Source organism: Entelurus aequoreus, linkage group LG09 (assembly GCF_033978785.1).
Source record: "Entelurus aequoreus isolate RoL-2023_Sb linkage group LG09, RoL_Eaeq_v1.1, whole genome shotgun sequence".
Classification (NCBI taxonomy): domain Eukaryota; kingdom Metazoa; phylum Chordata; class Actinopteri; order Syngnathiformes; family Syngnathidae; genus Entelurus; species Entelurus aequoreus.
In genome coordinates this window covers 18,996,691-19,020,598 of record NC_084739.1, presented here as the reverse complement: position 1 = coordinate 19,020,598, position 23,908 = coordinate 18,996,691, and the positions used below count along the sequence as shown (strand labels likewise).

The following is a 23,908-nucleotide window of genomic DNA, read 5'->3' as shown; positions in this document are numbered from 1 at the left end:
TGTGAACCCACACCAAACAAGAATGACAAACACATTTCGGGAGATCATCCGCACCGTAACACAACATAAACACAACAGAACAAATACCCAGAACCCCTTGCAGCACTAACTCTTCCGGGACGCTACAATATACACCCCCGCTACCACCAAACCCCCCTCGCCTCCCATCTCCCGAATTTGGAGGTCTCAAGGTTGGCAAGTATGGTGCAGGGGTACAAAACTCGTTTTCACTGAGGGCCACATTGCAGATGTTGCTGCTCTCAGAGGGCTGCTTATAACAGTGAGTAATATATAAATATACATGTATAAGGAGTCACTTAATGATAATATTATACAATTGCATATGCATTTGATTATCATATGGTATGGTATGGTATGCTCTTTATTGTTGTTGCACAAGTACAACACAATTTCATTTTCACCACAAACCTGTTCAAGATTAGACAAACATTGTACAAGGTAAAGAACGGGAACGGTAATGGGTCACCACTTTCGGCGCCCTGTAGAAGGTGGGAACGAGGTAGACGCTGGGGGAGGATTAGTAAATCTCAGACTGGACTTCTATGGGGTAAAGGGCATATACTGCGGCCGAGAAAAAAACTTGATAACCGATAAGCACATAGGACACAGAGGACTGTGGAAAAACTAGTGAGCATCCTGGATGATGCCAGTCACCCTCTGCATACCGTTATCAGTAGCCAGAGGAGCCTGTTCAGTGCTAGACTGCTTCATCCCAAGTGCAGGACTAATAGACTAAAAAACTCCTTTGTCCCACACGCCATTAGACTGTACAACTCCTCTCTGGGAGGAAGGGGGGGGGGGGGGGGGGGTACTAGAATGACGGGGGATGCAAAACAATAACAGTGTAATACGTTTTCATAACATGGTCACTAATGCCTAGTTTCTCTTGTTATATTCTTATTTTACTGTTATATTTGTATTCTCATTGATGCTTTTTGTTTTTATTCTATTGTAATATTTTTCTATTTTGTTTTCATTTATACCCCCATTATTTACTTTTTTAAATTCGATCTCAATTCTGTACACTGCTGCTGGAATTTTAATTTTCCTGAGGGAACTCTCCTGAAGGAATCAATAAAGTACTATCTATCTATCTATCTATCTTTCTATCTATCTATCTATATATATGTTGACAGAAAGCACAAGACTTGCAACAGGAGGGGGAGGGGGCAGGCATCCAGCCTGAAGCCGCCAGCCACTAAGGGTGCTGCTTCGTTTTCCGTCATTCCGCTTGGAATGAAACGGTGCAAAAGGCGTGGGGTGGTGGTGGGGGTGTGTGTGTGTGCAATAAGTAGCCATGGTCCATGGTGTGGGTGTGTGTGTGTGTGTGTGTTAAGTCTGTAGGCCTGGAGTCGCTCTGCAGGCGCTGGCAAAGGAACAGAGTTTATCTTTCCAAGTGTTGTACCCATTTAATTTTTTATGTTCTCTGTAGACAGGCAGCTCTGTAGAATTTAGTGTTTTTTTTTTGTTTTTTGTTTTTTTTTACAGCAAATTACTATAAATGGAAAGACAGTAACACTCTTTTTTTAAACATTAAAATTCTGGCGACTGAGTGGACATATTTTTTACTGTAATATATATGGTTGTTGTTGATTTTATAGTGAATTATTGTAAGTAAGTAGAAAAACAGTACCACTGTTTTTTGTTTTTTTTAACGGTAAAATGATTTCCAGGTTTTCACGGGCCACATCTGGCCAACCAGGCCTTGAGTTTGACACCTGCGCTCTAGTGTCTATATCTTTCAATTTTAGCTTCCTGCATTAAATTTAAGCTTTAGTTGTTGGTTTGAGATGTGTGTATCCCTTAAGTCAGTGGTTCCCAACCACCGGGCCGCGGCCCGGTACCGTTCCGTGGACCGATTCGTACCGGGCCGCACAAGAAATAAAAAAAATTAAATCAACATAAAAAACACAATATATACATTATATATCAATATAGATCAATACAGTCTGCAGGGATAAATAATAAATGATAAATGGGTTATACTTGTATAGCGCTTTTCTACCACGGACCGGTACCGGTCCGCACAAGAAATAAAAAAATAAATAAAAAAATGCTTTTTAAATTAAATCAACATAAAAAACACAATATATACATTATATATCAATATAGATCAATACAGTCTGCAGGGATAAATAATAAATGATAAATGGGTTATACTTGTATAGCGCTTTTCTACCTTCAAGGTACTCAAAGCGCTTTGACACTATTTCCACATTCACCCATTCACACACACATTCACACACTGATGGCGGGAGCTGCCATGCAAGGCGCTAACCAGCAGCCATCAGGAGCAAGGGTGAAGTGTCTTGCCCAAGGAAAACAACGGACGTGACTAGGATGGTAGAAGGTGGGGATTGAACCCCAGTAACCAGCAACCCTCTGATTGCTGGCACGGCCAATCTACCAACTTCGCCACGCCGCCCCAGTCCGTAAGCACACATGATTGTATTTCTTTATGACAAAAAAACCCCCGGTCCGTGGGACACATTTTCAAGCGGTCCGCAGCTACAAAAAGGTTGGGGACCACTGCCTTAAGTGACAAGCTAAGACACTTCTCAGGACATTGAATCGGTCTCTACTGGACTGTTCAGTTTGTCTTAGAAGACTTTTCACCCCTCATCCGAGTGGGCTTCATCAGTTCATGTTCACAGACTTAGATACAACATCTCTAGTCTGAGAGGACGGTGCAGGTTCCAAAGTATGTATCCTCTGAAAGTGGGGGGCATGCCCAGACAAGGATAATTTCGCTCTTTAGTACAGTAAAACGACAAAGTAAAGTTACGATACAAAGAAGAGAGACCAACAGTCGTTAGGAAGGCATCACCCTCGTTAGCAAGCCCTTCAGTTGTAACAAGAGCTGAGGGCCCACTTGAGTTTGAGTTTGAGTTTATTTCGAACATGCAAGCATACAACATGATACATCACAATTTCCAGTTTCTTTTCAACATGTTCGAAAAGGAGTAGGAAGAAGCAGAGCTTATTTAATCCTACCCCCTTTCTTTACATAACAGTTGCAAAACTTTTTGTTCACTTCCTGTTCACAATTTTTTCACAATAAACTCCATAAGTAATTACAATAAAAATAAATAAATAAATAAATAATAGTAAGAATTTAATAATAATAATTGGTGAAGTAAGTCATATTTCATATGATGAGATAAGTAAGATTACTTTAAGAATGAATGAATGGATGGATGAAATAAATTGAGAATGTTTGTCATGGTTCTTCTTCATTGTACTTTGTAAACACTTTAAGTTTGAAGAGTTTCTTGAAGTGGATCATATTAGTACATTGTTTGATTGCTTTGCTTAATCCATTCCATAATTTAATTCCACATACAGATATACTGAAGGTCTTGAGTGTTGTACGTGCAAACAAATGTTTTAAATTACGTTTTTCTCTAAGATTATATTTCTCCTCTTTTTTTGAGAAGAATTGTTGTATATTCTTGGGTAGCAGGTTATAGTTTGCTTTGTGCATAATTTTAGCTGTTTGCAAATTCACTATGTCGTGGAATTTCAGTATTTTTGATTCAATAAATAAAGGATTTGTATGTTCTCTATATCCAACATTATGTATTATTCTAACTGATCTTTTTTGTAACACCGTTAATGAATGAAGTGTACTTTTGTAATTATTTCCCCATATTTCTACACAGTAGCTCAGATATGGTAACACTAGTGAGCAGTAGAGAATATGAAGGGATTTTTGGTCTAGAACATGTTTTGCTTTATTCATTATTGACGTGTTTCTTGCAACTTTATGTTGTATATTTTTTACGTGAGATTTCCAGTTCAATTTATCATCAATCATTATACCTAGAAATTTGGTTTCGTTTACTCTTTCAATTTCTATTCCGTCTATTTGTATTTGTGTTTGACTTTCTCTTCTACTGTTACCAAATAGCATTATTTTAGTTTTACTAAGATTCAACGATAGTCTGTTTTTGTCAAACCATCTTTTTAATTTGTTAATTTCTTCTGTTATTATTTGTATTATCTCCTGTGTGTTCTCTCCTGAACAAAACGCTGTTGTATCATCCGCAAATAATACTAACTTTAAATCTTTTGTAACTTTACAAATGTCATTTATATAGAGATTGAATAATTTAGGTCCTAGTATTGATCCCTGAGGTACACCACAGGATATATTTAGCGTTGTAGACGTGTGTTCGCCTAGCTTCACGTATTGTTTCCTGTTCGTTAGATAACTTCTTATCCAGTTTAAGACTAACCCTCTGATGCCATATCGTTCTAGTTTTTTGATTAAAATATTGTGATTAATTGTGTCAAATGCTTTAGTTAGATCCATAAAAACCGCTGCTGCACATTTTTTACTATCTATTGCATTGGTAATTTCTTCTGTAATTTCCATTAAAGCCATTGAAGTTGAAACATTAGCTCTGTATCCATATTGGTTCTCTTCGAGTATTCTATTTTTATTTATGAAACTTTCTAATCTGTTATTGAACAGTTTTTCAATGATTTTAGAAAATTGTGGAAGTAGAGAAACAGGTCTATAATTTGTAAATTGATGTTTATCTCCAGTCTTATAAATTGGTGCAACTTTAGCTATTTTCATTTTGTTTGGAAATGTACCTGTTTGAAATGATAGGTTACTAATATACATTAATGGTCCTGAGATCTCTTCAATAACCTTTTTTATCGTTTCCATATCAATTCCGTTACAATCGGTTGAAGTCTTAGATTTAAATTTTTTCACGATTGTAACTATTTCCTCCTGTGTCACATTACTGAGGAACATGGAGTTGGGATTTCGCTCTATGGTATCATTATAGTCCTCAATTGGAACTGGGTCTGGAATCCTTTCTTCCAATTTTGGTCCAATATTTACAAAATAATTATTGAAGCTTTCAACTACTTCCTTTATGTTGTCATTTTTTTTATTTTCATCTAAAAAGTATTGAGGGTAGTCCCTCTTAGTTCCATTTTTAATAATGCTATTGAGGATGCCCCATGTTGCTCTCATATTATTTTTGTTCCTGTCCAACAATTCACTGTAATATTCTTTTCTACATGATCGTAGTATGTCTGTTAACTTGTTTTTATACTTTTTGTACTTAATTTCTGCCTCTATAGTTCTTTGTGCTATAAATTCTCTATATAGTGTATTCTTCTTCTTACAAGCATTTTTTAATCCTTTTGTCATCCATGGTTGATTATTCTTTCTCTGCTTGTTACTGAGTTGTATCCATGGACAATGTTTGTCATAAAGTATTATGAACTTGTTTAAGAAATGTTCATATGCTTCATCAACCTCTTTTTCATTATACACATTGTCCCAATCTTGCTTTTGTAGCTCAATTTTGAAGGCAGTCATCCTCTTCTCTGTGCATAGTCTTCGAAATGTCCTTTTGTCTTCCATGTTCTTCTTGTAGTTTCCATTATATATTGTAAAAACTGGCAGATGATCACTAACGTCGCTTATAAGTAGACCACTTGTAGTGTTATTATCAAAATCATTGGTAAAAATATTATCAATAAGCGTGGCACAGTGTGCTGTGATTCTGCTTGGCCTTGTGATTTTAGGATATAGACTGATGCTGTACATTGTATCAATGAAGTCATCAATAGACTTTTGCTTGTTGGGGTTCAATAAGTCAATATTAAAGTCACCACATAAGAACATTATTCTTTGACCATTGTCCATGTAAGTTGCCTTGATCCATTCTTCAAATGTTTCTATACTTGACTTAGGTGATCTATATATACAACTGATGAATATGTTTTTGCTTTTTTCCTGACATATTTCAATGGTTATACATTCTAAGATATTATCAATGGCAAATGACATGTTTTTTACCACTTTGTAGTTCAGGTTCTTCATCACGTACACAGCTACTCCTCCTCCATTTTTGTTGGTTCTGTTGATGTAGTTTAGTTCATATCCCTCCAGATCAAAATCTATTCCTTTTTTATCATCAATCCATGTTTCTGTGACAGCAATCACTTTGAAGGGTTCGTTGATGTGTTCCAAAAAGTTCTTAATGTTATTGTAATTTGCATACAAGCTTCTACTATTAAAATGAATAATTGACAATTTGTTATCACATTCAATGTTGCTATTATATTGATCATCTGTATAATAAAAACAACTATTACTGATGTGGGAGAAAAAATTTGTATCTGGATCTATATCATTTTCCAAATCCTGGTTTTTGTGATCTTTGTTGCAGAAATTTTTTAGTTCCATATTTTCTTGTTCAACAAACTTTGATGTTGTTTCAATAATCTCTATAAGTGTAGGTGGATGCAATCTTGAATCTAGGTCCTCTTGTTTAGTCGTCCCTTGGAACATAGTAGTGCCGATGCTGAATTTAGGTGCTTGTTTTCTGTCAGAGTCCATTATCATCGTTGTTGTGGTAGCTGTGTAAACTTTAAAAATTGTCCAGGTCCTTGATGTCATGGACAACAATTACTCTTGCTTCTGGACTTCCATTCAGCTTGATGTAGATTTTACAGTTGGCGCTCCAAGTTCCCTGGATTTTTCCCTGCCTTCTCAAGTCGCGTGCTTTCTTGGCGATTCCAGCATTGCGTTTTGTGAGATGCTCATTCATGTACACATTTGTTCCCTTCAGCTTCTTTCCCTGTCTCAGCAGTGCCATTTTAGATTTTCTGTTTACGAGTTTCACAAGCACGACTGGAGTGGCGTTGTTGTTTCTTCCGTTCAGTGGGATGCATGTTTCGATGGTATTAATGTCAATTTCAATTTCTTTTGATTGCAGGAAGTTGACCACTTGCTGTTCTGCTGAGACCATATCCATTTCATCTGGTTCACCTTCATTATTCACAGCTTTCGCATAGGATCTTGGTTTAATTCGGTGCCCTGTCACAATGATATCATTCATTCGTTTATCCTGATCCATTTCATCTATGATGTTCCTCAGCATGTTGTTGTCTTCTTGAAGGATCTTCATTTGTTTGCTCATTTCAGTGGCTTCTTTATTTCTGGAGTTGTTCTCTTTTTTCATTTCTTTCATTTCTTCTTTCATTTCTTTCATATCCTCTTTCCATCCATCCATCAATTCTTCCAATTTTTCTAACATTTCTTCTTTAAATTCCTGGAGTATTTTTTGTAGTATCCCTTCTTGAATCCCATCATGTCCTGTGCCCAGCTTCAAATCAGTCTTTCCAGTCAATCCTTTAACTTTTGGCATCGCGGCAGTCACTGACGTCAGCGCCTCTTATGTCTTAAGGGCAGTTACTTCTTTAGCGACTTGCGGCACTTTTAACTTGTTTTTTCAACAATTTCGTACTTTGCGCCGTTCAGAGATCAATTTGAGGTGTCAGCCTGTCAACTTATATCACTCTGCGACGTCGGGATCACTTTAAAACAGCTGTAAACTCGCCGTAACTTTTGGTTGCTAGGCAACCGCTTTGAACTGCGGGAGGCGCCTTTGGCTTGCGGCTAACGGCTCTTCCACTCGCCTTATTTCAGCGTATCAGTGCCTCTCAACTGACCAAAATCAGATCGAAGATGCCAGGTGACTCTCCTGTGGCTGTGATCGCAAATCAGTGGTCAAATCAGTGGTCAAAATCTTCAGACTTAACAAAAACTCCGGTAGCAGAAGCGGAGCTTTTTTCTTTGCGTCCTTTCTCATTGACAGGAAGTCAATCAACAAACACAAAAGCATTTCTCTTGTTTATTACTTGTTAGAGGCTAATTTATTCCATCTCTAAGGAATGTATGAGAGGACAGCATGAACGCCAACAGGATTAATATCGAATATGAGGCGAAACATCTTCAAAGCCAAATTGAACAGTCGAGTTGCAATTGATTCAATGCCCTGAGAATACAATTGGATCGGGACACCCCTAAAAACAGTAAAGTGAATGAGAATATCCACACTCAAAGACACAACCAACCCTAAAACAGGGATCTTGTCACATCCATCCATCCATTTTCTACCGCTTGTCCTTTTCAGGGTCGCAGGGGGTGCTATAGCCTATCTCAGCTGCATTCGGGCTTAAGGCGGGGTACACCCTGGACAAGTCACCACCTCATCACAGGGCCAACACAGATAGACAGACAACATTCACACTCACATTCACACACTAGGGACAATCTAGTGTTGCCAATCAACCTATCCAATGTTATTTTAATGGTTCAAAATATTTTTAACCTTAACCCTGTTTTCATGTTAATTTCAAATGTTTTCATATATCGATACACTATAATTTTTTTTAGCCTAACAGAGTTGCACCAGAGCGAAAAAGTCCTCAGGGAGTTAAGAATATAGAAAAATATATGGCTGCATATTTTTCAAATGCTGTAAAATGTTTTTGATTAGTAATTTTCAATAGAGCTGTCAAAATTAACAAATTAACTTAACAAAAAATTATTGCATTAATCATGTACATTATTTATTGTAGTTATTTTACCTTAACCGCCATAAGGTCAGTGATCAGATCAATGCATACGTCAGTACAAAAATGAGTGAGGAGACGGACTGGTGTGCTGGCGAGCAACTTTCACTCCGAAATACAGCCTGAAAGAACTTTAGATAAACCTGTTACCAAGTTTTGTGCAAATAAATGACATGCATTCCAGTAAAACATTTAAAAACGTTCCTGGATGATATTCTGACTGTCAGAGTTTGTAGTTGACGAACCCCAAGATGCAGAGATGATGGCAGGCATTGAACGAGAAAACATGATTTAATTCAGATACTATAGCAAAAAACAAACAAAAGGGAACAAACAAAAGGCGCGCACAAGGCGGAGAACAAACTAGGCTATAAACTAAAATAGCACAAAGGCTAACTGTGGACAATAAACAAAAACACTTACTGTGACACGAAGGAACTATGACTAAAGCGGAGTGGACAAAAGTAGATGGAGCTACAACGACAAATAGGTAGAAGCTACAGGTAGAAGTGACAAGTGACAATGATCCACCATCGACTGGAGGGCAGGACAGGTTTAAATAGCAGCTGGCTGATTGGCACCAGGTGTGGCCACGTGCCAATCAGCCACAGCTGAGGCGACAAAGCACTCAGGGACATAATCAGGAAATGAAGACAAAATAAAAGCACTGACAGGAAACTAAGACAAACGCAGAGGAAAAACTAAAACATAGCCAAACTGTCAGGGACAAGCCTGACACTGACTATAAAATTACATTTGTGTACAAATAAGTGGGTCTTTTTTAAATACATTTTTAATTTTGCGAACAAGTAATCACATGTGATTAATAATGAATAATCCAAATTCCAAAATGTGATTAATCTGATTTTAAAATATATTCATTTGACAGTTCAGGCATGATTTTAACCGAGTCCTTTAGCATTTATTATATGGATGATAACTTATTTTATACTTATTTAAAAAAATAAAACAACTGATGTATATAGATCAAATGGGCATTCAAAGGTTTAAAAAAATGTTAGCTATTTTTATTTAGGACTAAAGTTTGGGATTTGGATATTTGAGCAAACAAAAAAAAAAGAAAAAGATATGAATCTAAAAATGTTATACCGTATTTTTCGGACAATAAGTCACAGTTTTTTTCATAGTTTGGCAGGGGGTGCGATTTATACTCAGGAGCGACTTATGTGTGAAATTATTAACACATTACCGTAAAATATCAAATAATATTATTTAGCTCATTTACGTAAGAGACTAGACGTATAAGATTTCATGGGATTTAGCGATTAGGAGTGACAGATTGTTTGGTAAACGTATAGCATGTTCTATATGTTATAGTTATTTGAATGACTCTTACCATAATATGTTACGTTAACATACCAGACATGTTCTCAGTTGGTTATTTATGCGTCATATAACGTACACTTATTCAGCCTGTTGTTCACTATTCTTTATTTATTTTCAAATAGCCTTTCAAATGTCTATTCTTGGTGTTGGTTTTTGTCAAATCAATTTCCCCAAAAAATGCGACTTATACTCCAGTGCGACTTATATATGTTTTTTTCCTTCTTTATTATGCATTTTCGGCCGGTGCGACTTATACTCCGGAGCGATTTATACTCCGAAAAATACGGTATTCACTCTTAACTCACTGAGGAATTTTTCGTCCTGGTGCTACGCTTTGCTATTACAGTAAATTGTGTATGCCCCAGAGGGTAAAAAAGACACAAAAGCAGAAGAAGTTGAATTGCGTTGTCAAATTTGACAAATACATACAGTAACTGAATGCATCTTTAAGGCAAAAAGAGCAAGACACATGAACAAGAATCATATGTTTAGGCCAGCATACTGTATGTGTATTATGTGGGAATATATGAGTATATGTGACAACCAAACCTGAAGAGAATGTGAATGCCAACCCCGAATGGAAGATTTTGCTATCATCAGGGCTAAAACCTAATCATACTCTAAACTATAACTTATCCTTTACTGTTTTTTAGGGGTGTCCCGATCCAATTTTGATGCCCAATATCGGTCCGATATCAGACAAAAAACAAACAAACAGGTATCGGATGATATCAGTTTGCATTTAAAATCTCCGATATGAACTTCTGTTCTCTAAAAACCACACAAGGTTGGACTTTTTATATATTTTAGTCAGGTCAATTACAAAAGGTAAACATTATGTAGCGGTACAGGGGAGAAGAAGACGGCACTGAGGCAGGGACGTTGTTTAGTCTTTGGCGTATTTATTATCAATAGGAAATGACGTGTGTAGTTAAACAAAATACTTTGTGTGAGACTGTGATGCGTCTAATTGGAGAGTGTTACCGACAAGTGTTGAAGGTGCGTGTTGAGAGGAATGCGGAAGTACGAAGAGGGCGAGGCTGGCTTGGAAGTCCGCGGGCAGGCAAGAGGTCAAGGGCAGGAGAGAGGCGTCAGGGTCCGTGGGCAGGCGAGAGGTTCAGGGGAAGTCTGGGTAGACGAGATGCACAGCGGCATGCGTTCGAGCCGTAACACATTAGGGGTGTAAAAAAGAATCGGTACAAATTGATAACCGATTATAACTGTAGAGATATGAATACATCGCTTGGCGATCCTGTGGATCGATCTATATATAGTATGGCTCGGTCGATGTCCAGTTGGAAAATCATGAATCGGTTGCTTGTAGATCTACTACAAAATATGGCCGCGCTAATCTTCCCAGTTTTCTGTGATGAGGTAATACCAGAGTACCGCTCCCGTTTGTGAAGTGAAGTGAAGTGAATTACATTTATATAGCGCTTTTTCTCAAGCGACTCAAAGCGCTTGACATTGTGAAACCCAATATCTAAGTTACATTTAAACCAGTGTGGGTGGCACTGGGAGCAGGTGGGTAAAGTGTCTTGCCCAAGGACACGACGGCAGTGACTAGGATGGCGGAAGCGGGGATCGAACCTGCAACCCTCAAGTTGCTGGCACGGCCGCTCTACCAACCGAGCTATACCTGTTGCTGTGACTGACAGCAACAGGGCAACATGTCAGTCAGCACCGAAAGAGTTTACAAACAATGCTCCCACAAATATTACATCTAAGGTGTGGTTAACGTTTGGATTTTTCCAAAAAAAGACTGGTCAGTTGGATCAAAGTATGGCCATTTGTAATGTTTGGAAAACAGCGATAAAGTAGTGGCAGCACGACTAATCTGAGCACACACCTGTTGTGGCGAGATTAAGACACCCAGGCCAGCGATGAGGGAGTTAGACTTAGACTTAGACTAACTTTATTGATCTAGTGATGTTAATGCAGTGGTTCTGTTAAGAACCCTAGGGGTTCGGTGAGTCGGCCTCAGGAGTTCGGCGGAGGTCAAAACACACCCGACTCATCGTGTAAATAGAAACTTCTCCCTATCGGCGTATTACGGATACGGCAACAGCTGACTGGTTTGCAGGTGTGTAATTTGTTGTGAGTTTATGCACTGTGTTGGTTTTGTTGTTTGAACAAGGTGATGTTCATGCACGGTTCATTTTATGCACCAGTAAAAAAACATGGTAACATGGAACATATTCACCATTAATTAGTTGCTTATTAACATGCAAATTAGTAACATATTGGCTCTTAACTAGTCATTATTAAGTACTTATTAATGCCTTATTCGGCATGGCCTTATTATAACCCTAACCCTCTAACCCTGACCCTAACCCTCTAACCCTAACCCTAACCAAATAACTCTAAATTAAGTCTTTATTACTTAGAATATGTTCCCCTAGTGTCCAAATAACTCTAAATTAAGTCTTTGTTACTTAGAATATGTTCCCCATACTAAAGTGTTACCAAAAACATATAACTTTGTCTGGAATTTGAAAAAAAAAACATTTTATTTTTCACTAAAGAATTGTTCGGTGAATGCGCATATGAAACTGGTCTGGTTCGGTACCTCCAACAAGGTTAAGAACCACTGTGTTAATGCTAGCAGAGCTACCAACTGACAAGACAACAACACTTAGCCACAACTCTTTGAGGTAATCACAGCATCTACCACACTGTTCATTAGGGATGTATACCAATTACCGGTTTATTTTAGTACTGCTTTCTAATTGGGTCGGTCCTTCTGGACCGTGAAGACTCTGGACGAATGATACTGCTACCGCTATTTATTTTTATCCAGCTGATCATTGTAATTATGACATACAGGAGCAGCGTGCAGGTAGGAGTCTAGTTTAATTCTTCAAGGCAAGACAACAAATACAAAAACTCAAACACTAGTCAAGTGTGGAGCTAAAAAAAACAAGATATTCGCCAGGGGCGAACAGCGAGAAAGTCTTAAACTAGGAAAAATACACAAGCGTGGTGAAAACAAGAACTAACGTAAACGTCGCGAAGAGTGAGCACTGACCCAGCAACTTGTTCTGGGTGACTGAAAAATATAAAAGGGAGTGATTAACCAAAACAGTTGGTGGGAACACCAATTACTAAACAAGGACAGGTGTGGAGAATTAGTGACCATGGAAACCAAAAGTAAACGGAAGGAAAGAGGGTCGAGCACGGAAACATACTAACATAGGACAAAACCCCACAAAACATAAATCAAGCCATGACCCAGCAACGGGTCATGACAGCACACCCTTAGTAAACATGGTAGGCTGGATGAAACTGGAACTAGCAGTTATACAACAGCTAAGCACACAATAGCTCACAAGCTAGACATACGTAATAATTAAAAAATATTGTTAAACTCCACTTTTGTATGTAAAAAACAAATATAATATAATTATAGTTAATATTACACATACAAAATCTGTAAGGCTGAAGCGTTTTAGAAAGTATCTAGAATCAAACGTGTTCGCATTATTTAATTAACTGCATCAATGAATTAGTGTGGCCACTCTGCGTCGCCAAAAAACCAATTACCACTCCACTTCAACATAATGACAGCAAAGGTCTATCATAAAGTTAGTTTTTTTCATACCTATCATGGTTCTCTGAGTAATTTGACCTGATAAAGCCTACAAAAATCATAAAAGTAAGTACTATGATTTGTGCAAATATTGTATCGGATTAGTATCTGTACTAGCCAATAATCAAGGTTCCCTTATCTCATGGGTGTCCAAACTTTTTCCACTAAGGGCCGCACACTGAAAAAATAAAAGCAAGCGGGGGCCATTTTGATATTTTTTATTTTAAAAACCAATACAATATATGTGTAAAAAATATACATTTAGGCCTCCACTCAGGCTTGATCCCGGGGACCCCAGAGGGTTTGGGTCAAAAAAATATAAAAAATGTGTCATTATTCAGTATCATTATTTTTATTATTATTCACGTTTTAAATCTCTAGATCAACATTAGGTCTATCTGTCAATATATAAAGTTTTTAAAGATTTAAGTTGTACGCTCTTTTTGTCAAAGAAAACCCTGTTTTTTTTATGGAAATACACAAAATATGCAATATTTTCACCCAATAAAATTTTTAAGTGGAATATTTGAGATTATATAATAATTGGAGCCTTAAAAAGGTCAATAACTAATAACACCATTGATTTTAATTCCTCATTATTTTTTGAGTAATGACACTTAAAAACAAATCACGCTAAAATTATTGGGGATCCAAAAGGGTCCTACTCAATAAAGTGTTGAAAAATAAAGTACACATTTTTTTACTGTTTACTTTTAACACAATAATTTCGAGATCAACTTCAGATCTATCTGTCAATTATAGGTTTTATTGTTGTTTATGTTTTTTGTTTGTTCGTTTTAGGCCCTTCTTTAAAAAAATAAAAACACTCAGTTTTTTATATGGCAAACACAAAATATGGAACATTTTCCCCCAAAAAATATCTCAAACTGGAATATTTAATGTGACGTAATTGGAGCCTTGAATAGGTCAATAATTCATAATGACATTGATTTTGATTCATTATTATTTTTTAAAGAAAGAAACAGCCTGCATGGCAGCTTTGTGTTATTAGAGTAAACAGTGCACATTTTTTTTGTTACATTTCACCTGTTTTACTCTTTTATACCACGTTTTATGTTATACATTTTTTTAAATCGTATTTTTAAAATGTGCCGCGGGGCCGTTAAAAAAATGACCTGCGGGCCGCAAATGGCCCCCGGGCCACACTTTGGACACCCCTGCCTTATCTGTATCGTATCGGAAGGTAAAAAGTCGGGGCACCCTCACTCCTTTTAGGGGAACAATTAATTTGGTTATAAACCCTTTGTGTAAAATAGTTATTTATGGGAGTGTTTTAGTTGAGTTGAAAAAAAGCTCCACCATGTGGTGTATTTATCAGAAAAATAATAGCACAGGCAACACCGTATGGGAACATGTTTTCACCCTTTAGTCTGCAGCGGTTCAGGAGTAGATTTACCCTGACTTAAACAATACAGTACACACAGTATGTGAAACATTTCATACTCCTTTCACTTGTCATAGCTGAACTACCTTCTATGTTGCTGAGCCACCAATCAAGCAGCTGTGACACCTGCCACAGCCGTCCCGGATTACCCGGCGCTCCAGGTGATTCAGGACCTCCAGGCATCAACGGACTTCCTGGCCTAAGTGGAGTCCGAGGACAGCCAGGCTACCCAGGTCGTCAAGGGCATCCCGGTCATAACGGGCTAAAAGGTAAAAGCCAAAATGTATTGCTGTATGTCAAAGTTAATGCGACAATAATGCGTTAACTATAAGTTCCTTTCGCGCGATTAACGTGCATGCGTCCTGACTCCATTTTGACCCTCGGTTTATTCCGTAGCGTGGGGTAATGTAATGGCCTACAATTAGTGTTGAGCCACCAGCTCGGAAGTAGTGATCAGAAATGCACAAAGAAAGGGGGACATTATGGAAATCCCATGTCCAAAATCATGGCAAGTTGTTCTCCCGACAAGACAAGACTATTTGATTTTGGATTGCTGTGAGACGGCATCACCGCAGCAATTGCCTGCTGGCGCGTTTTGTTCTAACATGCCAGAGGCTGTTCGCCTTGGAGACCTGCTGCGGTTGCCTGCTGGCGCGCTTTGCTGCTTGCAGAGGTGGAGCTTCAGTTACGCATTTGGATTACAGTTCAGTGCATTGAAAACATAAAATATAAATTGTTGCTTTAGTAAGATGGAATAAAAACTCAGCATGAAAAAAGACGGTAGAGAGAAGTTCTAGAGTAATTTTATGTCACACACGTCTGGCTTCACAATAATTGCGCTATACGTCACATCCGGTCTAACTAATCACAAAATGAAAAATCGTCTTACATTACGATCATGCTTTGTCAAATATATTTTGTAATGTAATCTGTGATATTTCTACCTAAATAAAAAATGATACATTTAAAGGAAGTGTATATTTAAAAAAAACTAACTAATCTGATTGATTTTACAGAATGTTTAGCAGCCTGAGTATTACATTTTATTAATAAATAGAGAAGGCTAAAACATTCTCATGCAGAGATATATGCATACCATTAACTTGTACAACATGTAATGTGCCGAATATCAGAAGCATTTATTCAGGTAGAAATATCACAGATTACATGACCAAACATCCTTGACAATCAAATCATGATCGTAACAATACACATTTTGTGTTATTAATGCGTGAAACTTGTACCTAAACATGGTGTAGCTCCTCCTCTGAATGCAAGTGCTCCTACAGCAGGAATACAAATTGTGTATTCCTAGGAAATACAAAATGTGGCAAGACACCAACACACTGCAGGTAAAAGTTTTTTATCATCATTAAAAGCTTGTTTATGTTTAAAAAACATTTCATTAAAACTTATTGTCAACACATGGTATTAAAAACTTGAAAATGATCCGTCTAGGGCAGTGATGTACACCCTGTGAATTTTTTTAAAATTCAAGTACCCCCTAATCAGAGCAAAGCATTTTTGGTGGAAACTAAGAGATAAAGAAGTAAAATACAGCACTATGTCATCAGTTTCTGATTTATTAAATTGTAAATTGTAAATATCGCGGATACAAGCGGCCGAAATGAGTTTCCTCAGAAGGGTGGCTGGCATCTCCCTTAGAGATAGGGTGAGAAGTGCAGTCACCCGAGAGAGACTCGGAGTAGAGCCGCTGCTCCTTCGCTTGGAAAGGAGCCAGCTTAGGTGGTTCGGGCATCTCGTGCGGATGCCTCACGAGCGTCTCCCTAGGGAGGTCCTCGTTGCACGTCCCACTGGGAGGAGGCCCCGCGGCAGGCCAAGGACCAGATGGGGGGATTACATCTCCTCTCTGGCCTGGGAACGCTTCGGGATTCCCCAGGAGGAAGTCGCAAATGTTGCTCTGGAGAGGGAAGTCTGGGGTTCTCTGCTGGAGCTGCTGTCCCCGCGACCCGATTCCGGATAAGCGGTTGAAGATGGATGGATGGATAAATTGTAAATATTGCTCATTTGTAGTGGTCTTTCTTGAACTATTTGGAAAAAAAGGTATAAAAATAACTAAAAACTTGTTGAAAAATAAACAAGTGATTCAATTATAAATAAAGATTTCTACACATAGAAGTAATCATCAACTTAAAGTGCCCTCTTTGGGGATTGTAATAGAGATCCATCTGGATTCATGAACTTAATTCTAAACATTTCTTCACAAAAAAAGAAATCTTTAACATCAATATTTATGGAACATGTCCACAAAAAATCTAGCTGTCAACACTGAATATTGCATTGTTGCATTTCTTTTCACAGTTCTTTTTGACAGACATTTAAAAAAAATCTCACGTACCCCTTGGCATACCTTCAAGTACCCCCATGGGTACGCGTACCCCCAGAGAACCACTGGTCTAGGGTACATTTGTTAATGATGAAAATGATATCTATCTCTGATTATCACAATTGATTTTGAGTTAACTGTGAACAATGTGATTGACCGCGATAAATATTTTAATGGTTTGACAACCCTAGATTTGCTACACACAAACCTTTAGTAGATCATACCCAAACTGTTCTAAGAAGAATGATTGTGCTTATAGGTGAACCTGGTCCTAAGGGTGGAATTGGAAGCCCAGGACGAACCATGAATGGCGATCAAGGACCACCTGGACCTCCAGGTAGATGACACTTCCATTTAACAGTTTTAGCATAAAATCTTACTGCACTTTTTTATTTTTTTTACCTAAACAGGTCCTCCCGGTCCTAACGGCTATGGCAAACCGGGTACCCCAGGTAAGCCTGGTCCACCTGGTCAAAACGGGGTGCAGGGTAAAAGCGGTAATGCCGGCCTTCCTGGCCAGCCTGGGGTGTGTGATCCTTCCTTTTGCTACGGCAGCATGATGAGGAGGGCCCACTACAGCAAAGGACCAAACTATTGACACTAGCTGTGTGACACAAACCAAAGCATTCTCAGGAAAATATCATCCTTAAAGTAACAAATGGACCTCTTTAGAGTAAAATCCCATCACATGTTTATTTTGGACAATCAAAGTTAATGCTTTTAAGATGTTGGTGCCTTTAAACGTCTAACATGTTTGCTGGCTGATCTCATATTGCCCCCTGGTGACAGATTGCTATATGTAAGTTGACCGCTTATGATGAAGATCAGTGGTCCGCAAACTGTTTTTAATTCCACCTAAGACATATTCAAAATGTGTATTTCTGTACAAAAGCACTCTAAATGCGCCTTAAGCTATAATAACTGGCATTATTTTGTGTTCTGAAAGCATTCAGTCTGACTGAACTTTTCTGTAGAATCACCACAATTGACAAATATGCTCCATTTAGGAGTATAAGGGTATTATTCACGAGATTGTAGGCTGGCATTATGTCTCTTAGTGAATTATATTCCTCAGGCCCTTCATTACTGTAGCACGTATTTGTTTCTTATTTATAATTCTGAGTCTGAGTCATATATGTGGATTTTTTTTTCCAGCATTGCCATGTTTTATGTTTTTGTAAAACTTATTTTCAGTCTTATCCAAATTAAACTATCCTTTTAAATGTTTTCTTTATTTCAAGAGTTCATCAAACACCATTTAGTGTTGCATATACAAACCCCGTTTCCAAATGAGTTGGGAAATTGTGTTAGATGTAAATATAAACGGAATACAATGATTTGCAAATCCTTTTCAACCCATATTCAGTTGAATGCAGGGGTTTGTATGTTTGTTATTGTCAGCGGTGTGTGTTCTTTCCTACTCCTAAAATGTTGATTCAAATATCCATCCATCCATTTTGTACCGCTTGTCCTTTTCGGGGTATGTTCAAAATATTTATTTACTTGTTGTGGCCTGTTCGTATATGTCCCAAAATGCATTGCAAAAGCTGGTGGCGTCAGTGCTACATGGTGTCTCTCATTAGCACTCATAAAGTAATAGTTATTATGTGCTTGGTGTTTCTGTACTTGTGTCAAATTTGCGGATAAAGGTCATAAAGCTGTGTCGTCATCAGAAAAGTCAGTTAAGTAACTGTCACGTGGGGGTCGCATATTTGTGCGGGATCGTTCCTCCAGTGCAACACGAACACTCCGGACAAAAACGTGAAGGTAAGAGATGGTTTAATTAACAAAAATCATAGCCAAACAGAAAATCAAGCAAAAGAAAAGCGTGCCGAACGCACGGGAAGCTAAGGCTAACACTTAGCACCAGAGTCGGGAACATGAAATACAAAAAACGTGACTGATGCTTACCGCAAACAAGGAGAACAGGACGAGTGAACAAAAAGGCAGGTTTAAATAGTGTCAGTGATGGCAAACAGGTGCGCGTCGGGAACACAAGTGGCAGGTGAAAATAATAAGTAACCATGGTGACGAAACAAACTCACAGGTGCACAAGCAATAACAAAAGGAGTCCAAAACTAACAGAAAACACAAAAACATGATCCGGCCCACGGATCATGACAGTACCCCCTCCTCAAGGACAGATACAAGATGTCCAAAAAACAAAAAAACAAGCAGGGTCAAAAGTCACGGGCGGGCGGAGGGAGGACTTGGAGGTGGGTCGCCAAGCCAAGTGTCCCCGAATCCACCGAGGCAAAGTCAAGTGGCGGCGGCGAGTGGAACGCCGCTGCAGCCGGCGAGGAGGGCGACCAGGGAATGGCCACATTCGTGGCCGACGGGGAGGTGGGCGCACTTGGCGAGGCGGACGACCACGGAGCGGCCACATCCGTGGTCGACGGGGAGGTGGGCGCGTCGGCGCCGTCATGGCAGGCTTGGACGCAGTGGACAAGGCAGGCGTGGTAGCAGGTACAGGCGGCGAGACAGGCGTGGTAGCAGGTACAGGCGGCGAGTCAGGCGTGGTAGCAGGTTCAGGCGGCGAGTCAGGCGTGGTAGCAGGTACAGGCGGCGAGTCAGGCGTGGTAGCAGGTTCAGGCGGCGAGTCAGGCGTGGTAGCAGGTACAGGCGGCGAGTCAGGCGTGGTAGCAGGTACAGGCGGCGAGTCAGGCGTGGTAGCAGGTTCAGGCGGCGAGTCAGGCGTGGTAGCAGGTTCAGGCGGCGAGTCAGGCGTGGTAGCAGGTACAGGCGGCGAGTCAGGCGTGGTTGCAGGAGCAGGTACCGGTGTCTGGCGTGGAGCAGGTACCGGTGTCTGGCGAGGAGCAGGTACCGGTGTCTGGCGTGGAGCAGGTACCGGTGTCTGGCGTGGAGCAGGTACCGGTGCCTGGCGAGGACCAGGAGCAGGTGCCTGCCGGGGTGCAGGAGCAGGTGTCTGCCGGGGTGCAGGAGCAGGTGCCAGCCGAGGTGCAGGTGCCAGCCGAGGAGCAGGTGCCAGCCGAGGAGCAGGTGCCAGCCGAGGAGCAGGCACAGGTGCCAGCCGAGGAGCCGGCGCAGGTGCCAGCTGAGGAGCAGGAGCAGGTGCCAGCCGAGGAGCAGGTACAGGTGTCAGAGATGGTGGCGTCTGCAGGCCCACCGGAGATGATGGTGGCGTCTGCAGGCCCACCCGGGCAGAGGTTAGCCATGAGCATGGCGGAGGTGGTCTAGCCGGCGGTAGCGGCTTAGCATGCCGAAGGACTGGTGGTGGAGGACGGGCTGGAGGTTGCGGCTTGGCAGGCCGAAAGACTGGTGGTGGCGGCCGGGATGGAGTTTGCTGCCTGGTTGAGCGCAGCTGAGGCACCCCACCAGCACAGCTCCCGGCCCCAGCCCCCCCCCTCAAGGGGAGGATACCAGACGCGCTCCTGGCCTGGAGCCGTCTTTAAGGGTGGGTGGCGGGATTGCTCGCAAAGACTGGGGGTAGCCATAATTCGCCGATAGGGAGAAGTTTTTATTTACACGATGAGTCGGGTGTGTCTTGACCTCCGCCGAACCCCTGAGGCCGACTCACCGAACCCCTAGGGTTCGATCGAACCCAGGTTAAGAACCACTGCTATAAACTAAGCTGAAAATCAGCGTAGTATTTATAGAGTTATGATGGATTAAATACGCTGACACTTCATTACGCCGATGTAGATGTTGCCCCTTTCAAAATGGCTTGTCATTGCTAATAGGCTAATAGGCGTCTAGTGCTGCGTTTACCTCGGAAGGTGGAAGTCGGAGCTTGGAATGACGTCACATCCGAGTTTTTTTTTTTATTGATACTTTTATTAGTAGATTACACAGTACAGTACATATTCCGTACAATCGACCACTAAATGGTAACACCCGAATACGTTTTTCAACTTGTTTAAGTCGGGGTCCACGTTAATCAATTCATGTTAGTCCGCAGTACTTTGTATGTGGCGCGGATATCATTGTTTACATTCAGAACAGCCATCTTTGAAACAAACTCGTGGGTGGTGTGAATGTTCCGACTTTCCGAGTCAGAAATCTGACCTGCGAGGGCCGTTTCAATTGACATTTTAACTTCCCGGTACAAATGGAATGCACCATATACCAGTGTTTTTCAACACTAGTCCCTTAGAAGGGGGTTACCCACATATGCGGTCCTCTCCAAGGTTTCTCATAGTCATTCACATGGACGTCCAACTGGGGTGAGTTTTCCTTCCCCGTATGTGGGCTGTGTACCGAGGATGTCGTTGTGGCTTGTACAGCCCTTTGAGACACTTGTGATTTAGGGCTATATAAATAAACATTGATTGATTGATTGATTGATTGATTGAGTGTGCCGTGAGATATTGTCTGGTGTGCCGTGGGAAATTATGCAACTTCACCTAATTGGTCCAAAAAATATTTTTTGCAAATCAGTAATTATAATCTGCAAATAATGTGCCGTTGTCTAGTAGTGTCTGTGCCGTATAGAGCTCGGCAGGGTAACCATGTAGTACTCCATATCAGTAGGTGGCAGCAGGTACTTCATTGCTTTGTAGAAGTCGGAACGCGTCGAGGATGGTTTGTCGTGATCCCAATACGCAGAGCACAGCGGGAGACGGCGTGCAGGTAAAAAGGTATGTAATGCTTCAACCACACATGAACAAAAGGGAAAGGAAAAGGCACTGAAGCATAGGGATGGCTATGCAAAAGGAAAGTAAAACTGAACTGGCTACAAATTAAACAAAAACAGAATGCTGGACGACAGCAAAGACTTACAGCGTGAGGAGCAGAGACGGCGTCCACAAAGTACGTCCGTACATGACATGACAATCAACTATGTCCCCACAAAGAAGGATAGCGTCCGCACAAGTGAAATAGTCTTGTTTGCCAATACAAAGGAGGTCAGGCAATAGCACTCAAAGGAAGGCGTGAAGCTGCTACAGGAAAACACCAACAAAACAGGAAGGGCCACCAAAATAACAGCGCAAGACAGGAACTAAAGCACTACACACAGGAAAACAACAACAAACTCAAAATAAGGCACGGCAACCTGGTGGATCTTCATTTTTTAACCTTTTCCGCTGGTGGTGTGCAGAAAAGGTTGAAAAACAATGCCATATAAAGTTATATATATATATATATATATATATATATATATATATATATATATATATATATATATATATATATATATATATATATATATATATATATATATATATATACTGTATAAGATTTCTATGGTGACCGTTGCTAGCTAACTTACTACTACTGAGCCTATAGCGTATTGTATGCTTTTTAATGGTTATTATAGACCAGGTGTGTCAAACATACGGCCCGGGGGCCGGATCAGGCCCGCGAACAGGTTTTATCCGGCCCGGGGGCCGGATCAGGCCCGCGAACAGGTTTTATCCGGCCCGCGGGATGAGTTTGCAGAGTATAAAAATGAGCCGAAATTTTGGAATGAAAGAAACCGCTGTTCTTAATGTGTCCAATAGGTGTCGCAATAGCAATTCTTTGTATAGGGTTAGGGTTAGAAGATGTTGTAGATGATGCTACATATGTAAAAAAAAACAAAAAAACATGATGTTAGTGCACCAGTCGAGGAAAATGATCAAACTACATAAATAACATCCTGTTTTTTCATTTTGATAATATTTTTTTTATCTTGATAGATTGAAAATGAACACCAATGAGTTGACTGATGAACATTATCACATAACTTATTCAGAAGGTGTAAATAACAACAAATAAAGATAGAATACTATTAACCGCAACATGTAAGTATAAAAAAAACCCCAACAACATTATGATGTGTACATATTCAGAATGTGCTTGTTCTATTTTTAAACAAAAAAAAACAATCTGAAGTTGTCTTTATTTTTAAGTTATCGTGCCATGATTTTACCAGTCCGGCCCACTTGGGAGTAGATTTTTCTCCATGTGACCCCCGATCTAAAATGAGTTTTACACCCCTGTTAGAGACTAACCTAATTGCTGGTTATGTAGCTGTTAGACAACTAACCAGCTTTTCAAGTTTTGCATATTTCCTTGTGCCTGCTTGTGTCCAAAATTTGACATATCCTGATGGACGTAGCGTGGGTAAATATTGGAGAGAGGTTTAGTGACAGGAGATTCAGGCATCAGGCAGGTAGATGTGACTCCTATTCTTGTGATTTGGAAGGCTCACGCTGCTACTTTCCTTATTGGCTGTTGGTTAAATGAAATATATGTCAATCATATGACAACACTACCGGTCAGGCCACAACATTTGTGTGGTGTGTGTGGTTTTTGGTCAGATTTTAATAAAAAAAAAATTAAGATGACTATAGCAAAACACTGCATTGTTATTGTTATTGTTATTATTGACCCGAATATTAGACTAAACAAAGACCTGTCATCCTCTATTTGATGTCTATAGCCGAGCCAAACTAACTTTATTTTGACATCACTTTTTAAAATAATCAAGGACTAAAGTGCGTAACAGGCGTAAAATAAGTAACAAGTGAAAGATAAAAGATGAAAAATAAACAAACTCCAAAACCAGTGAGGTTGGCACGTTGTGTAAATCATAAATAAAAACAGAATACAATGATTTGCAAATCCTTTTCAACCTATATTCAATTGAACAGACTGCAAAGACAAGATATTTAACATTCAAACCGTAAAACGTTGTTATTTTTTGCAAATATTAGCTCATTTGGAATTTGATGCCTGCAACATGTTTCAAAAAAGCTGGCACAAATGTCAAAAAAGACTGAGAAAGTTGAGGAATGCTCATCAAACACTTATTTGGAACATCCCACAGGGGAACAGGCTAATTGGGAACAGGTGGGTGCCATGA

The 23,908-nt window shown here is 39.8% G+C and overlaps 1 protein-coding gene and 1 long non-coding RNA gene across 4 annotated transcripts in view; one reads left to right on the top strand and one right to left on the bottom strand.

Moving 5' to 3' along the window:
- The window catches only part of col21a1 (collagen, type XXI, alpha 1), a 100,486-nt gene extending 82,229 nt beyond the window's left edge, over positions 1-18,257 (top strand). For 2 of the 3 annotated variants that reach the window (XM_062058285.1, XM_062058284.1), the window contains exons 27-29: positions 14,831-15,022; positions 17,360-17,437; positions 17,511-18,257. In XM_062058285.1, coding sequence (XP_061914269.1) covers positions 14,831-15,022; positions 17,360-17,437; positions 17,511-17,698 — 458 coding nt within the window. In that variant the 3' untranslated portion in view covers positions 17,699-18,257. Of the gene's footprint in view, positions 1-14,830; positions 15,023-17,359; positions 17,438-17,510 lie in introns of those variants that run through there. The other variant, XM_062058286.1, reaches the window with a different exon arrangement.
- The window catches only part of LOC133657233 (uncharacterized), a 972,718-nt gene that overhangs the window by 578,325 nt on the left and 370,485 nt on the right, over positions 1-23,908 (bottom strand). The window lies entirely within an intron of this gene.